This window comes from Coenobita brevimanus, chromosome 95 (assembly GCF_032717465.1).
Source record: "Coenobita brevimanus isolate Jiangsu-jjx chromosome 95, ASM3271746v2, whole genome shotgun sequence".
NCBI classification, from domain to species: Eukaryota; Metazoa; Arthropoda; class Malacostraca; order Decapoda; family Coenobitidae; genus Coenobita; species Coenobita brevimanus.
This window is the reverse complement of record NC_137048.1, coordinates 6,594,861-6,611,212: the sequence shown is the minus strand read 5'-3', so window position 1 is coordinate 6,611,212 and position 16,352 is coordinate 6,594,861. Positions and strand designations below refer to the sequence as shown.

Sequence of the window (16,352 nt, the reverse complement as noted above, 5' to 3'; positions counted from 1 at the left end):
TTTTAAATTCATTATATATTTTTACTTATTAAAAAAAAAAAAAGGTCCTTTTTTAAATATTCAGGGAAAAAATGAAAACAGCATCTGACTGTAACTTTGTGTGGTGCAACTGGCAGTAGCATCATGGAGCTTCATGGTGTGATGTTGGGGTGCCTGAAGCTGCGACCTTATTTGCAATCAGGGAACAAAATAAAGCACCCTGCTCAGGTAGAGCCGGGTCTGTGAGACCCTCCCCCCCTACACCGGAAACGGAGAACAGTTCGAAATTGCCCTTTCACCCCTTACATGGGTACAAAAAGTCAGGCAGCTATTGGGGGGTACAGGGTTCCCGGGTGTTTAGAATGTAGTTTACCTAACAAACTCGGGGGGGGGGGTCTCAGAGACCCGGCTCTACCTGAGGGTGACCTAGAGCAGCTTGTACAGCACCCTACCCATATCCCTGACTGCCTTGGAGAGAGCTCCAACATACTTGACCTCTTCCTTACAATTAATCCTTCTGCTTACACTGCTAGCCTTTTCTCTCCGTTGGGCTCCTCTGATCACAATCTTATCACCTTAGCCTGTCCTATTGCTCTGGTACGGACTGTGGATCCTCCAAAGAAATGTCGTCTTTGGCACTTTGGAGCTGCGGAATGGGAGGCCCTCAGGCAGTACTTCTTTGATTTTCAATGGAATGATTATTGCTTCCGTGACCGGGAGCCATCTGAGTGTGCCTTGCGCATTAAGGAGGTTTTTCTCTCGGACATGGAAGCATACATTCCTTTCTCATATCCTTTGTCTAACGCAAGAAAGCCTTGGTTTAATCACGCTTGTTCTAGTGCTGTCCGCAACAAGGAGAGGCCCTATAAAAGGTACTGGAGCCAAGCCACCCCTGAATCACATCTTTTTTTATGTTTCTGCCCGGAATCGTGCTAAGTCTGTTCTTCGCTCTGCTTAAATTTTTTCACCCGTACTAAATGCTCTCATCTCTCCAACTCGAATTCTTTCCTCTCCTTCTGGCCCCTTGCCAAAAACCTTTCTAACAACTTACCTCATCATCCTTCCCCCCTCTTTTCTACTCTGATGGCTCTGTAGCTAGTTCTCCTGTTGATAAAGCAGATCTCTTCGCTCAGACTTTCTCCTCCAATTCTACCTTAAACGATTCCAGTGCTGTTCCTCCATCACTTCCCCCCTCTGACTTCCTCATGGCTGACATTAAAATTTCTTCAGCTGATATATTTTCTGCCATCACAAGCCTCAATATTAACAAAGCATATGGGCCTGATGGAGTCCCTCCTCTTGTTCTAAAGAACTGTGCTTCTGTGCTTACACCCTGCCTAGGCAAACTCTTTCGCCCTTGTCTATCAACTTGTACCTTTCCTTCTTGCTGGAAGTTTGCTCTCATTCAGCCAGTCCCAAAGAAAGGTGACGATTCCCAACCCTCTAACTATCGTCCAGTTGTTTTAACATCTTGTATCTCAAAAGTTTTTGGGTCAGTTCTTAATAGAAAAATTTTATAGCATCTTTCCTATCACAACCTTCTTTCTGATCGTCAGTATGGGTTCTGTCAGGGATGCTCCACTGACAATCTTCTCACCTACCTTTCAGATGCCTAGTCATCCTCCTTTCGTGACTTTGGTGAAAGCATTGCCATCGCACTTGACATCTCAAAGACTTTCGATCGAGTCTGGCATAAATCTTTGATTTCCAAACTGCCCTCTTACGGATTCTATCCTTCTGTCTGTGCCTTCATCTCTAGTTTCCTTTCTGGTCGTTCTATAGCCGCTGTTGTAGATGGCCACCATTCTTCTCCTAGATCTATCAACAGTGGTGTTCCTCCGGGCTCTGTCCTATCACCAACTCTCTGCCTTTTATTCATCAATTACCTTCTAAGCTGTACAGCTAACCCTATCCACTTGTATGCTGATGACTCCACCCTTCACCTTTCCATTCGGTTCCCGCAATGTCCATCTCAGAAAGTTACTTCAACAAACAAAGGATGAGGCTATGGCACACCTAATGTCTGGCTTGGCTTGTATCTCTGACTGGGGTAAAAATATCTTGTTGTTTTTACTGCATCTAAGACTCAGTTCTAACACCTATCAACCGGACAGAATCTTCCACAGGTATACCCACTGTTTAATAATATTCAGCTTAATCCTGCATCATCCTTGAACATGCTTGGGGTTTCATTCAATCGGGACTTATCTTTGATAGATCATGTTACATCTCTAGTAAAATCTGCTTTCAAGAGATTGGGTGCGTTAAGCCGACTCCATTCCTTCTTTACCCCTGCACAATTGTTGACTCTATACACGGGTTTTATCTGCCCATGTGTGAAGTACAACTCGGATGTGTGGGGAGGTTCCCCACATACAGCTCTTCTCAATAGGGTGGAGTCAAAGGCTTTTCGTCTCATTAACTCTCCTCCTCTTTCTGGCTCCCTTCAAACTCTGTCTCTTCGCTGCACTGTTGCCTCTTTATCTCTTTTCTATTGCTACTTCAATGGTCACTGCTCCTCTGAACTGTCTGCTTGCATTCCTCTACCTCTACGACGGGTGCGTAGCACCCGTCTAGCAGCAAACTCTCATCCCTTTTCTGTCCAACTCTCTAATGCAAAAGTTAACCATTACCCCTAGTCCTTCATTTATGCAACAGGTCAACTCTGGAACTGTCTCCCTCTGTCTGTATTTCCTGCTTCCTATGATCTCCAGTCTTTCAAACGCAGTGTGTCCAGGCATCTCGAAATGCTCGGATCTTGAATTTGGCTCTCTCGTATTTTGTTTTTCTCTTGGAAGGAAGAGTTATTGCAGGCTCGTGGCCTTTGATTCCTTCTTCCTAGCACTGAAAAAAAAATGATAAGGAAACTCTACAAGGCCTTACCCGACCAATATACCACCTTAAGTAATATTGTAGTAGCTTAATGTTGTAGTAATGTTGTAGAAGCTTAACCCCTTCAGTCCGGTGACGTAGTTTGTGGTCTATTATCGTTACCAATAGACGATCATATTCAACTCAGGAGAGATTTTTCAAACTGGATGGGTTAAGCACAGGCTTCATTAATCCCTTCAGTACTGTGACGCTCTCGAAAGCTAAATAAGAAAGTCTGAAAATTGCAAGAATAAAACAGAAAAATGCGTAACAGGAATGGAAAGGTTAAAAGGCGTTCAAGTACCTATTCCTTAGCGATATATTTTGCATAATACACCATGCTGTTCTCCTGTGTTAGGCATGCCTTTGTAATATGGACATAAATAAATGTCTTTGTAATATGGACATAAATACACAAGTAACATACAAGATAATACCGACCCGCCATATTCAGGAATAAATTGATAAGGAAGAGATGTTAAAGTAGCCTCCCAAGTCGGTGCGATTGGTCCCCTCTCAAATTTCGTTCAGGCCGACACTACAGGAGCTTGTTCGCCCAGGTGAAACCCTTGTGCTTAGAGGTTTCAGAATTGTCTCGAGTAACCCCTGAGAGGCTGTTGGTACACTTCTCGACCCATGGAGGTATTATAGGGAGGAGGCGGCATGTCGGTCTGCCTCTACCCTCGCGAGTGAAGCCGGTGGGCGAGGCTTAGTGGCCAGGGGAGGTGGGGGAAACTGACTCAAAACATTGTGGTTTAGCAGGGCGACTTATTACATTTAACTGCTTTCTGTTTTTCACCACATACAAATTTGGAGAAATATTATTTGATATGCAAGGCATATATAAAGACATTCCTTGAAAAACCCACCAGGCACCACACCACACTAAGAAGATGAGAAGTCCTTGATTTGTTCGCTCCACAGATAATCATTAATATTCCTTAAAAGAAACGTTGACAGCGTGTTGTTTTGACATCATATTATACTGTAGTGACTATAGATAATTCTGAATCAGTCATGCATGCCAATAATAATTACAAATGGTAGTATTATTTAATAATTTAGGTTTTCATCTGCGATGGAGAGGGACTGACTCGAAACACTGCAGTTTTTTGCCAACTGTCTTTTCAAAAGATCAGCTACTCTTCCAGCACAGTCTTCCAATACATCTAAGCTGTTCGTACTGAGTAGATCATTTTTTTCTCAAGTCATCTATAACAATCTGTAATTGTGCATTTTTCCTTAAGACTCTTCGTTTTGACTGAAGTAAAGTTTTAATTTTTTTCTTGGAAGCTGCAAGTTTGTCTTTATTTTCAGCTAATTTTTCTCATCAATTTAGCCTTTTCAGGACTCACAGAGAACACCATAGGAGAGTTTAAGACTTCATCTATTGGCCTATCCGTAGGAAAGGAACAATCACTAGTGCCTTCTGAAGTACCAGTACTGGTATCAACACTAACTATTCTACTGCTGTTAACAGAATCCAGTTTAACATACTGTGCTGCTGGTACCTACCGTTTGTCTGGACTTTTCCTGGGCATTTTAGTTTTCTTCTGTAAATATGATGGAAAACCAGCGAACACACTTGGTATCACACCTTCCCTTAACATAGTTCGGTGTGATCCTGTCAAAATCCTCTTAATTAAAATGTTGAGAACAAAGAACTGCTGATTTAGAAGGATTAAAGTCCTTCCTGCGTGTTGTCTTTATCCATTTCCTGTGAAAAAATTCATCTCTAGGGAACATACTAGATAAAATACAAGCAAATAAGTTTTTTATCAAGAGAGTACCAAATATGGGGTCAGTTCAGATTTCTTTACTCCAAGTCAAATCCAGTTCCAGAAAGAAATTAAGTTATCAATTCTAATTCATTTGCAAGGGAAAATTTATTGATTCCAGTTCAGTTAAATTCACCATAGTTTAAATTTCAGATTACCTAGGCTACATATACTTATCTATTCCACCTCAATGAAATTCACTCAAGGTTGTAATCCTCCTTACCTCCAGCATACCACTGATAAAGGATAGCCAAGACAGAAACCCTTTTTTTTTTTTTTTTTTTTTTTTTTTTTTTTTGTTAAACCAACGACTGATATAAAATAACTCATATAGTATGAAAAAGTTGGTCATTATTAGACACCACATACCTTTTAAATCAAGTGAATGAGCTGAAGTTAAATAGCTTAGGCTAAGATTAGATCAGATTAGGTGAATTGGGTTAGGTAAGATTAGGTTAGGATCAGCTGGGTTAAGCTGGCTTGGTGTAAGTAAAGTTAGATGGGTTAATTTAGTGCCTGGTTAAGATAAGCTAGGTCAGGCTGGTCTAGGTGGGTTAGGTTAAGTTACGTTAAGCTGGGTTAGGTGATTAGGTTAGGTTAGGCTCGGTTGCTTAGGTTATACAGGCTAATTTGGGATAGGCTATGTGGGTTAGGTTAGGTGTTTGAGATAGCAGTATATTCTAGGCCAAGTCTACTTATTGGCCGACTGGCCACAACGGGGAACCACTTAGCAGGTATTCTTTACACTCCCTCCCCAAATTTGGAATATTTAGTATCAGCACCGGTGTCTAATCTGAATGTTGATTATTGGAGGTTGCTAAAGTCTTAAAGAACATCAGTATCGAATCACTAGACCATAAATGATCAAAGAAAATGCGTGGAAAAGAACCCAACGTGACACAGTTTTAAGTCCATTTCTAAGAAACCATTTCCTTTTTTAACCTAGTAGTTTTACCTATGGAATGATCAGAGTCCCGTCGATCCCTCTGCGTACACCCAAAAGCAGAGCAAGCAGGCATGTTGAGTGGTTACACAAAAAATAATGAAGTGCTCCACTCTCAGCTGACGTTTGTTTTGAGTCAAAAGTGGGCAGGGGGGCTGCAGCGCGCTGGCTTCAAGTCACGTGACCTCATGCCGACTCCTTCCATATTATGCCTCCATGCTTAGACCTTACTCTTGTCAGTAAGGGGGCTCCCTAGCACCTCTTCCTGAGCGATTTAGTTTTGGATTTGGCTGGTTAATATGCCTTTATACTTTATCTGTGCAGAGTATGGCGATGCTTGAGGGATTTATATAACAGAGAATATTACAGTAAATGAATTGAGCAAAATAAATCACGTAGGAAAAGGTGTTAGGGAGTTTCCTTAACCAACGAAAACACAGGTCTTGGGACTTTTATTTAGACTATCACCAGATGGTTTGTTTCGTGTAGTCAAATCGTACAGCAACAAGGTTAATGTTTTATATCCATGCAACATCCCTTGCTGAGTTCCTTATCTTGATCAGCATATTCTTACTGAGCAGCAACTTAATGAACATCTTTTGAAAAAAAAAAAAAAAAAGATAATTGTAATGCAGAGAACTGAAAATCAAGCATTTATCAGCCTGAAAATGTAAATCCTTGAAAAAAGTGATATTAAGTAATGAACGACGTTCAGAGTGAATACTATGGTCATATATAATCTCCTCAGTCTGACGACCTATTATAATCTGAGTTTGCTAAATACAAAACATTTGCATACCAAAGGACATACAGTACTTTCCAGTTAACTGAGTTAGACATAGCTCTCAGTACACCCCCTCACAACCATATTTCCCTCCCTAAACTGAATTTAATCGCCTGGAGATGACAAGGATAAAACGAAAAACACAGTATCTTACTGAACGGGCTAAAACACTGAGACAAAATAGGAAGGCGATCCCTCGATTCCTGAAGAAAATTTCTGAGGAACGAGACAAAGGTAGAACGTGTCTGGCATCTTATCATTGCTGACTGCGCTCTGTAATATGGGAGACAGGCTGATCAAATTTAATAATCACAAACTTTCAATAAAATTTAGTTAATATGTAGTAAGACAAGATCATCTGCTGAGATCTTGCCCAACCTTGCTCACTTTACTTTATCTTGGTCTAAAATTGCTTTCTTTCCACCTTGACTGCAGAGTTGTGATACGTGCTAATAACTATAACACCGGAATATTGTCCAAAGACAAGTCTGTTTAAGAAAAACTTCCCACAGTCACTACCTTGCATCTTGTGCATGGCATCTCAGGTCATCACAGTTAATAAATCCGTCAAGTTTGGTGGATCTAGCTTTAATCCTTTATGGGAAATCAGGTAACATCAGGTAACATCAGGAAAATCCGGAAAAGTTCCAATTGTTTTTTTACCCTCGGCGATCTCAGAGAACATAATTAACCGATTGGAACCATACTCCTTTCTGCAATGCAGCCATCTGAAGGCTATAATGCAGTAAATTTCAGCTTGCTAGCTTAAGTGATTTCTGAGACAGCGTCCTGCAATCTGTTACCTACATTCTGAATAATATGTGGTGATCCAGCTGATGGACTGACTTCATATTTGGCCGGAAGAAGCCGCCAGTCGAACAATTAACCTGGCAAAGTAATAAGGCTCTAGGGCAAAGAGCCTCCGAGTAATGGCCATTTATTTTTTAAGAGGAAACAAAAAGAATATCGACAAAACAAGAAAACTTCCCAAGGGGATGTTGGAAGTTTTGATAATACTAAGAGAAAAGTAATAATAACTAGATAATGGAAATTGACATTAGCAATTTCAATAACTCACCACATGGCAAGGTCATCCAGTTTCTTCAGTTCGACTGAAGGGACCGCTTTATTCCTCAAAACCTATCGCTGGACCTAGTGACTTCAATGGGCATCATATAGTGTTCCATATAAAATGAGCTAATTTTGAACTTTCACCTTAGGTGTGACCTTGACTTTTGAGTCAAGGTTATTCATACTTGGAAGCCATGCATAGCATATGAAGTTCTATAAATGTACCAAGTTTGGTGACTGTAGCTCAGTTCTATCTTGTTTTTTAAAACAAGAAATAATAATAATAATAATAATAATAATAACATACCACGTTGAGTACACCGCTTCTCGTCCGATCAGCGAAGTTAAGCAACGTTGGGTCTGGTTAGTACTTGGATGGGTGACCGCCTGGGAACACCAGATGCTGTTGGCATCCCTACGTGTCAAGTGGGGTTGGTGGAGGATTAGTGCCCCTCCCTGTAAAACAATTAACTCTAAGCCCTTGGCCACCCCATGTGGGATACATGGCGTCTGGCAATGAATGAATGAATGATAATATTGACAAGAACAATATATCAATAGAAAAAGCCACCTGCAAGAAGGAAGAAAGGAAGAACAAACCAAGATTAATCCTTTGAATACTTTTTTATTTTTCATTTTTGTCTTGCTGATAACCAGATGATTATATTAATTTAAAAGAGACACCCTCCTCCTCCCCAATTCCCTATCCCTGACAGCAAGAGGATAAGGGATGTACCCAACACCTCCATTATAAAAAATCCGCCTTAAGCTGAATAGCATTATTTGGAAATAGCAAGAATATTAACCCGTCACTTCCCGAGCTATTTAGCACCTCCGACACCCCCCAATCCCGAGGTATTTTCGATTTTTTTTTTTTGGCTAAAACCTCCGCTTTTGGTGAGAAACATCGAAAATTCATAGAGAAATCGCTCACCAGAGGTTTAAAATACACGATCCAGGTAGCAGTACCTCCTTACCTTATTGGGCTTTCTAACAGCCAGGCACCAAAGAAAACGAGTTCTATGGGAGAGTAACTATATCACACCACTCATAAACAGTATTTATTTATTTACTTGGTATGAATTTATATGTAGTACGAGAGTATATTGGTTTTCAAACAGTAACATAGGCATTATAAGCATTGTTTCACTCACTAACTCATCACCATACCTGACCTTTTTTTGCCACATTACCTGATCATCATTTCTGACTGTTTCTTCCTCAAATGCTATGTAAACACTGTCCTCCACATTGTCATCGATTGGGGAATCACTCTGGCCCTGAATGTCTTTATTAGCCAGGTCACTGGTAACAGGTGAATTGCCAAGACAATGGCGTGCGTGGGGGGGGGGAGTTATGCAGTGTAAGGCATTGTCCCTGCTTGGCATCTTGTAGAAGAATATAGGAAGGTGTCCCGTGTATACGTACGAAAAATCACACATGAAAATTGAAAATTGTGCAAATTATGAACCTTGCAATTCCGCAACGTACCAGTACGTCGTCGGGACTGGCAAATGCGAAATGTTGCAATGTACCCATACGTCGATGGGATGCCTCGGGTTAAAGAATGTTTGTGGGTATAGGAATCATCGCTGGGGCTCCTATGCCTCACTGTCAGTGAAAAGTAAGGTGGGATACAGTGCTAAGTTTTCTGACCATGAGAATGTTAATGGGTGGCAGTATTATCACGTATGCTCCAATGACCCACTCTCAGCTGGAGTCAAGTACTAGACAAAAAACGCGCATAAGAAGATTAAAAGAATCTCAATACTGGATTTCTTTTTCATCTGACAGAACTGGGTCATTCCTGCAGTGTGAATACTACTGTATATTGTGATTCCATTAATTTCCATGAGTCAGCTATAAGGCAGGAATGAATCTTTATACTTACTTGTCAAATGATCCTCCAGTATGAGAACATCTGGCCATCAGCTTTATCAGGCGTGCCATAACTGCTACTCTATCTTCCTCAGTTTGCGGAGAATTGGTGCATGGCAGTGGAGTGCAGAAGATGGCCCTAGATCCCACATTTCCAGCCCCCTCCATCCTCCTCTGGCCACTATGTACAGGGATTTTGGCGGCAGACAGCTGGTGGCAGCCGTGGTGGACGACTGGCCTTTCTTCAGAGTGGCCAGGGGCGATGATGGCACTCCAGTTGCAGACTCTGGTGTAGATGTCAGCTTGCTCAACACCCTGGCAGAGAAATTCAACTTCACGTGAGAGTTTAGGGGCATAGAAGGCCTTACCCTCGATATATATATATATATATATATATATATATATATATATATATATATATATATATATATATTATCTAACTATCATCTATCTATCTATCTATCTATCTATATATGGAGCCTCTGTTGTAAATTGGTAAAGTATGCATTTTTACACGCTGAAGAACGAGGGTTCGTGCCTCGCCAGGGTGATAAGCTTTGGGAGCGTTCTTCTGACCAAGTACTGCTTTGGCGGACATAAAGGGTGCTGTGGTTGAACCAGTTTTGCATACTATAAAGTATGCTTGCACCCAGTCAGCTTGCGCAGGCTGATTACACTTGTTTCAAGGACTACACACACATCCAAAGCAACTCCAACACTACAGTCACACTAACAAGCACTTCTCACCCTACATACAATCTCTACCAGACAGCCTAAGCCACTTGGTAGAGATACATAGGCTATATCATCCCCGCTTCGGTCGCAAATCATCTATAATGAGAAATATATCAAGCTTCCCAGCCTAGGAATACTCGCCAGGGAAGGAATGTAAGAAATATAAGGGTAACTTGCCTGGCTGTACCAGACGCTGGTGGATTCAGCTCCATACAGACGACAAAACTGTGGCCGACGATGCAATAAGCTGCACCCTCAAGTTTGGTTTGGCTGAAGTCAGTAATGGACAGGAAAATGAAAGCTTAGATAATACTTAACGATAGCACGAGGATTATTAAGATAGAATTCAGTCTGTGCTAAATCTCCTTTTCTTAGAATATGACACGAATAGTTAATGTAACTTCCAGGTCCCCAATTTACCAGGAACAGTTATGGTAATATTACATCCAGGTCCTGAACAAACCCAAAACAGTCACTATTACAACCAGGTTACTAAGCTATCCTCAACAGTAAATATTACGCTATGTCCACAATGTATCCACCATAGTTTATATTACATTCAAATCCCAAGTTATACTACTGGATGAACAAGTAGAAGGTGGAAACTAACTCTGGTCAACAATGTGGCCAGCCCAAGACCTTAGGAACTAACACAAGTAAAAGTTCTCTCCCAGTATTGTGTCCTGACATCTGTATTTGTCATCCTTCCCCAAATGTCAGGAAGTATCCTTTTTTTCTTATACTCTTCTGTTGTGTGATTCTTACTGCTGTAACATAAAAATTACTTCATGTGGTTCTTTCCATTGCTACAGCCATCAAGGAAGTGTTGATGAACTTCTGATCAAGAATGTACAGTGTAGTTGAGGCCAGTGGTAGCTTAAGGAGGCTATATGAATTTGGGGAATTAGACATAGCCTTCATCAACCTACTTCATCATTAGTGGTTCTCCTTAACCTGAAATAGTCATCTGGTAGCAAAAAAAAATAAAGAAATAAGACGTCATGGGATTCTAGGTTGAAGCCCATTGAATAACTGTGATTCTGTTCTTTGTAGATGCTTTTCTAGTTGTCTACTAACTCTATCCTTGAACTTGTACCCCTGGCTGGTGAGCTCTGGTTCTCCTCACTGTACCCTCCAGGGGTTTATCTCCTTAAAGACGGATGCCACACCTGGTACTACCCTCTCATTGTGACCTAGTTGCCGCTGGAGTCCTTTTCTTGGCACTGAGAAGGTCTTCTAGTGCCCGTTCACTACTGGCAAGATGAATTGGAGTTGTTCTTCGTCAGAGGTTATAATGCAATTGAATTCCTGAATTAGTGCTGCTCCATATCCAGCCTGACATATTGACAACTGAAGTCTGTCAACAAAAGATTTTACCCACTGGAACAATTCCAAGGTTGGCCAGGTTTCTGGTTCTTCATTGAGAAAGTTCATGGGGATAATGAGGGTTTTGATGAAGCGCTTGGTGTTCACAGAAACAAAGTGCTCCAACGAGAGGTAGCCTACATCTCCTCTAACCATGGCCCGCTTTGGTGGCTTTATCACATAGGTATTTCCAGTCATTGCCTTCAGCAATTCCTTTTTGATATCAGCTGGGACTATAGGGTAAAAGAAAGAGAAGACAACGAGCTCTTTGGAAAGGTACCATAGGTGGTTATGGAATTTCTTGAGAGCTGTTTCTGGTTAAATGACTTTCAAGTATCTTCAGGAAAGCTACATGTATTTGAGGCACTGCAACAGGAAGAGAAACCTCAATCCTTTACTTCAGATAAACCCGCACAGTAAAGATTCAGATCTCTTTGAGACCTCACTCCTCCTTCAGCATGAGCTTGAATTGGTACTGTAACATCCAGGAGTGGATGCTTCTTCCTTTGCCTTCTCAGCCTTATTGAGTTCATCATCAAAACACGCAGCAGCCATGGCTTCCTTTGCAGTGAGAATTTTGAAGAATGGTCCCAAGCTTCCTCGACGACTTGGTTCTCACTCTGTGAGAAGAAGCTCCCGGTCCTAGGGTACCTTAATCTGCTCTAAGGCATCTTGATGAACCACATCGAAGAGATTCTTTATTTTGAGCTGGAAGGGTTCTTTTGGCCTTGAGGAGCCATGCGCCGATTTCCCCCATCTCCCACTTTTTTGAAGATCTGGTATTCTCTATAAAGTTTCTCAGCCTCCTGTATCACGTGATCTCTCCTCGTTGTGGGGATCCTAGCACGTGTCCAGAATTTTTAAATCTTATTGCATGTCTCGCCTGATGCCTCATGAATGGTTTGCTTCTTCCCAATGTGGAGATTTTTTTTTTTATGCGAGGAAGAAGGAACCAAAGGCCACAAGCCCACAATTATTGTTCCTTCCAAGAGAAAAGCAAAATACAAGAGAGAGCCAAATTCAAGATCTGATCATTTCCAGATGCCTGGACACACTGTGTTTGATAGACTGGAGATCATAGGAAGCAGGAAATACAGACAGAGGGAGACAGTTCCAGAGTTGAACTGTTGCATAAATGAAGGACTGGGAGTAACGGTCAACTCTTGCATTAGAGAGTTGGACAGAAAAGGGATGAGAGTTTGCTGCTAGATGGGTGCTACGCACCCGTCGCAGAGGTGGAGGAATGCATGCAGACAGTTCAGAGGATAAGTGACCATTGAAGTAGCGATAGAAAAGGGATAAAGATGCAACATTGCGACAAAGAGACAGAGGTTGAAGGGAGTCAGTAAGAGGAGGAGAGTTAATGAGTCGAAAAGCCCTTGACTCCACCCTATTGAGAAGAGCTGTATGTGAGGAGCCTCTCCACACATGCGAGTTGTACTCCACACATGGGCAGATAAAACCCGTGTATAGAGTCAACAATAGTGCAGCGGTAAAGAAGGAACGGAGTCGGCTTAGCACACCTAATCTCTTGGAAGCAGATTTTACAAGAGATGTAATATGATCTATGAAGATAAGTCCCTAGTAAATGAAACCCCAAGAATGTTCAAGGATGATGCAGGATTAAGCTGAATATTATTAAACATTAGTGGGTATACCTGTGGAAGATTTTGTCGGGTTGATAGGTGTAAAAACTGAGTCTTTGATGCATTAAAAAAAAAAACAAGATTATTTTTACCCCAGTCAGAGGTACGAGCCAAGTCAGACATTAGGTGTACCATAGCCTCATCCCTTGTTTGTAGAAGTAACTGCTGAGATGGACGTTGCGGGAACCGAATAGAAAAGTGAAGGGTGGAGTCATCATCATACGAGTGGATTGGGTTAGATGTACAGCTTAGAAGGTCATTGATGAATAAAAGGAAGAGAGTTGGTGATGGGACAGAGCCCGGAGGAACACCACTGTTGATAAATCTAGGAGACGAATGATGGCCGTCTACAAAAGCGGCTATAGAACGACGAGAAAGGAAGCTAGAGATGAAGGCACAGATAGAAGAATAGAAACCGTAAGAGGGCAGTTTGGATATTAAAGAATTATGCCAGACTCGATCGAAAGCCTTAGAGATGTCAAGTGCAATGGGAAAGCTTTCGCCAAAGTCCCGAAAGGAGGATGGCCAGGCGTCTGAAAGGTAGGTGAGAAGATCGCCAATGGAGCACCCCTGGCGGACCCCCTAATGACGATCAGAAAGAAGGTTGTGATAGGAAAGATGTTTTAAAATTTTTCTATTAAGAATTGACTTGAAAACTTTTGAGATGCAGGATGTTAAAGCAATTGGACGATAGAGGGTTGGGAGGGGTCACCCTTCTTTGGGACTGGCTGAATGAGAGCAAACTTCCAGCAAGAAGGAAAGGTACAAGTTGATAGACAAAGGTGAAAGAGCTTGCCTTGGCAGGGTGTAAGCACAGAAGCACAGTTCTTGAGAACAAGAGGAGGGACTCCATCAGGCCCATATGCCTTGTTAATTTTGAGGCCTGTGATGGCAGAATATACATCAAGTGAAGAAATTTTAATGTCAGCCATGAGGAAGTCAGAGGAGGAAAGTGATGGAGGAACAGCACCGGCATCGTTTAAGGTGGAATTGGAGGAGAAAGACTGAGCGAAGAGATCTGCTTTATCAGTAGAAGAAACAGCTACAGAGCCATCAGAGTAGAAAAGAGGACGGAAGGATGATGAGGTAAAGTTGTTAGAAAGGTTTTTGGGAAGGTGCAGATGGAGTGGGAAGAATTCGAGTTGGAGAGTTGAGAGCATTTAGTACAGATGAAATTATTTTTAGCAGAGCGAAGAACAGACTTAGCACGATTCTGGGCAGAAACGTATAAAAGATGTGATTCAGGGGTGGGTTGGCTCTGATACTCTTTATAGGCCCTCTCCTTGTTGCGGACAGCATTAGAACAAGCGTGATTAAACCAAGGCTTTCGTGCATTAGTCAGAGGATATGAGAAAGGAATGTATGCTTCCATGCCCGAGAGAATAACCTCCGTAATGCGCAAGGCATCCAGATGGCTCCCGGCCATGGAAGCAATAATCATTCCATGGAAAATCAAAGTACTGCCTGAGGGCCTCCGAATCCTCTGCTCCAAAGTGCCACAGACGTCGTTTCTTTGGAGGGTCCACAGGCCGTACCGGAGTGATAGGACAGGTTAAGGTGATAAGGTTGTGATCGGAGGAGCCCAACGGAGAGAAAAGATTAACAGTGTAAGCAGAAGAATTAGTAGTAAGGAAGAGGTCAAGCATGTTGGAGCTCTCTCCAAGGCAGTCAGGGATACGGGTGGGGTGCTGTACAAGCTGCTGTAGGTCACTGAGGATAGAAAAGGTGTAAACTAGTTCACCAGGTGGATCAGTAAAAGGAGAGGAGAGCCAAAGGTGGTAGTGAACATTGAAATCTCCTAGTATGGAGATTTCAGAGAAAGGAGAAATGGATAGAATGTGTTCCATCGTAGAACTAAGATAGTGAAAGAATTTTGATAGTCAGTAGAATTAGGACATAAGTAATCAGCGCAGATATATTTAGTCAGAGAATGACAGGAAAGCCGAAGCCAGAGTGTAGAGAATTCAGAAGATTCGAGTTCAGGAACACGAGAACAAGATAGGTCGTTGCGTACATATACACAACATCCACCTTTGGCTTTGAAATGAGTATAGAGAAAGTAGGATGATACAGAAAATGGTTTGCTGTCAGTTGCCTCAGACAGCTGAGTCTCAATTAGAATAGTTCCTAGCACATCCCCGTTTGATGGTAGTTTCACCCTTTTGATGTTCTCATGGGGAGTGATGAGATAACGTTTTCCACTTGAACTCGTCATTTTCAATCGTTGCCTGTGGTATAGTGAAAAAAATGAAAGAAATAGAGATAGAAACTGCAAAACCATCAGCTATGATATTTAACATCTCTTTAAGTAGTGAGGATGTACCTGTGAATTAGAAGTTAGCCAGTGTTACACTGTTGTTACTGTAGTCAGTGTTATGGATGATGTAAAGTTAGTAGTTGAAGCAGGGCATGCAGTCAGATATTATTATGTTCTGTAAATGAGCAGCTAAATGGCAAATGAGATTCAAGCATTAAAAAGAATATGGTGTATAGTTATGTTCATAGGAAATTAAAATCAGACAGAGCATTACACCGTAGGTGAAAGCATCTTAAACACTCGTACCGGTAGCACTTTTACTGAGATTTGGGAGTAACAATAACTTGCCTAATACAGCTTATCTAACACAGTAGTGTCTTGCAGTTAGTCATTAGGAGAATTTCAAACTTGGTCAGATAAGGCACTACGGTTTGTTACTTTATGTTAATTAGAACACATTAAATGTCATTCATATTAAGCTGCCTCCTCACAGCCACCTACAATAAGACTCAAGAGTGATGTGTAACCCTTAGATAGACTTCAGTGCCAAGGAATATTATACAGTTGAGTTTTCTGTTATAGTGTAACAACTTGCACCCCTGGGAGCATATTATTTGCTATATCAAGGAGGAGATTTTGCAAACTGGGTTAGATATAGCCATCATAACTCCTGTCACTGCTAGGGGTTCTGTTTAATTAAACACCTTTGACTCTGATCTTAATAAATGGCGTATTAATTCACCGCCACGGTAAGATCACTGAACACCTGCAAATTTAAACTAAGTGAATCCATTGCTAAAGCCGGCCTGATACCATCTGGGGGAAGCAGTCTACTTGCACTTCTCGAATGCTAAGTCGTAGTTTCTAATATTCGATGAAGCTTAGTTATCATGCAGGAATAAATCCACCTGATAGCTAGAACAACAACAACAACAACTATAATTACTACTACTACTGCGACTACTACCACTACTGATGATGATCATCATCGTCACCCAGACCTTTTCCACCCTAGGGCAGGACTGATGATGATGATTCTGATGAT

At 41.6% G+C, this 16,352-nt stretch overlaps 1 protein-coding gene and 1 pseudogene across 1 annotated transcript in view; both read left to right on the top strand.

The window, feature by feature from the left end:
- Positions 1-16,352, top strand: part of LOC145413185 (glutamate receptor ionotropic, delta-1-like) — a 55,029-nt gene that overhangs the window by 5,313 nt on the left and 33,364 nt on the right. Inside the window, exon 4 of the mRNA XM_080282910.1 lies at positions 9,400-9,642. Coding sequence (XP_080139036.1) covers positions 9,400-9,642 — 243 coding nt within the window. The remainder of the gene's footprint in view (positions 1-9,399; positions 9,643-16,352) is intronic.
- LOC145413331 (5S ribosomal RNA) lies at positions 7,720-7,839 on the top strand (annotated as a pseudogene).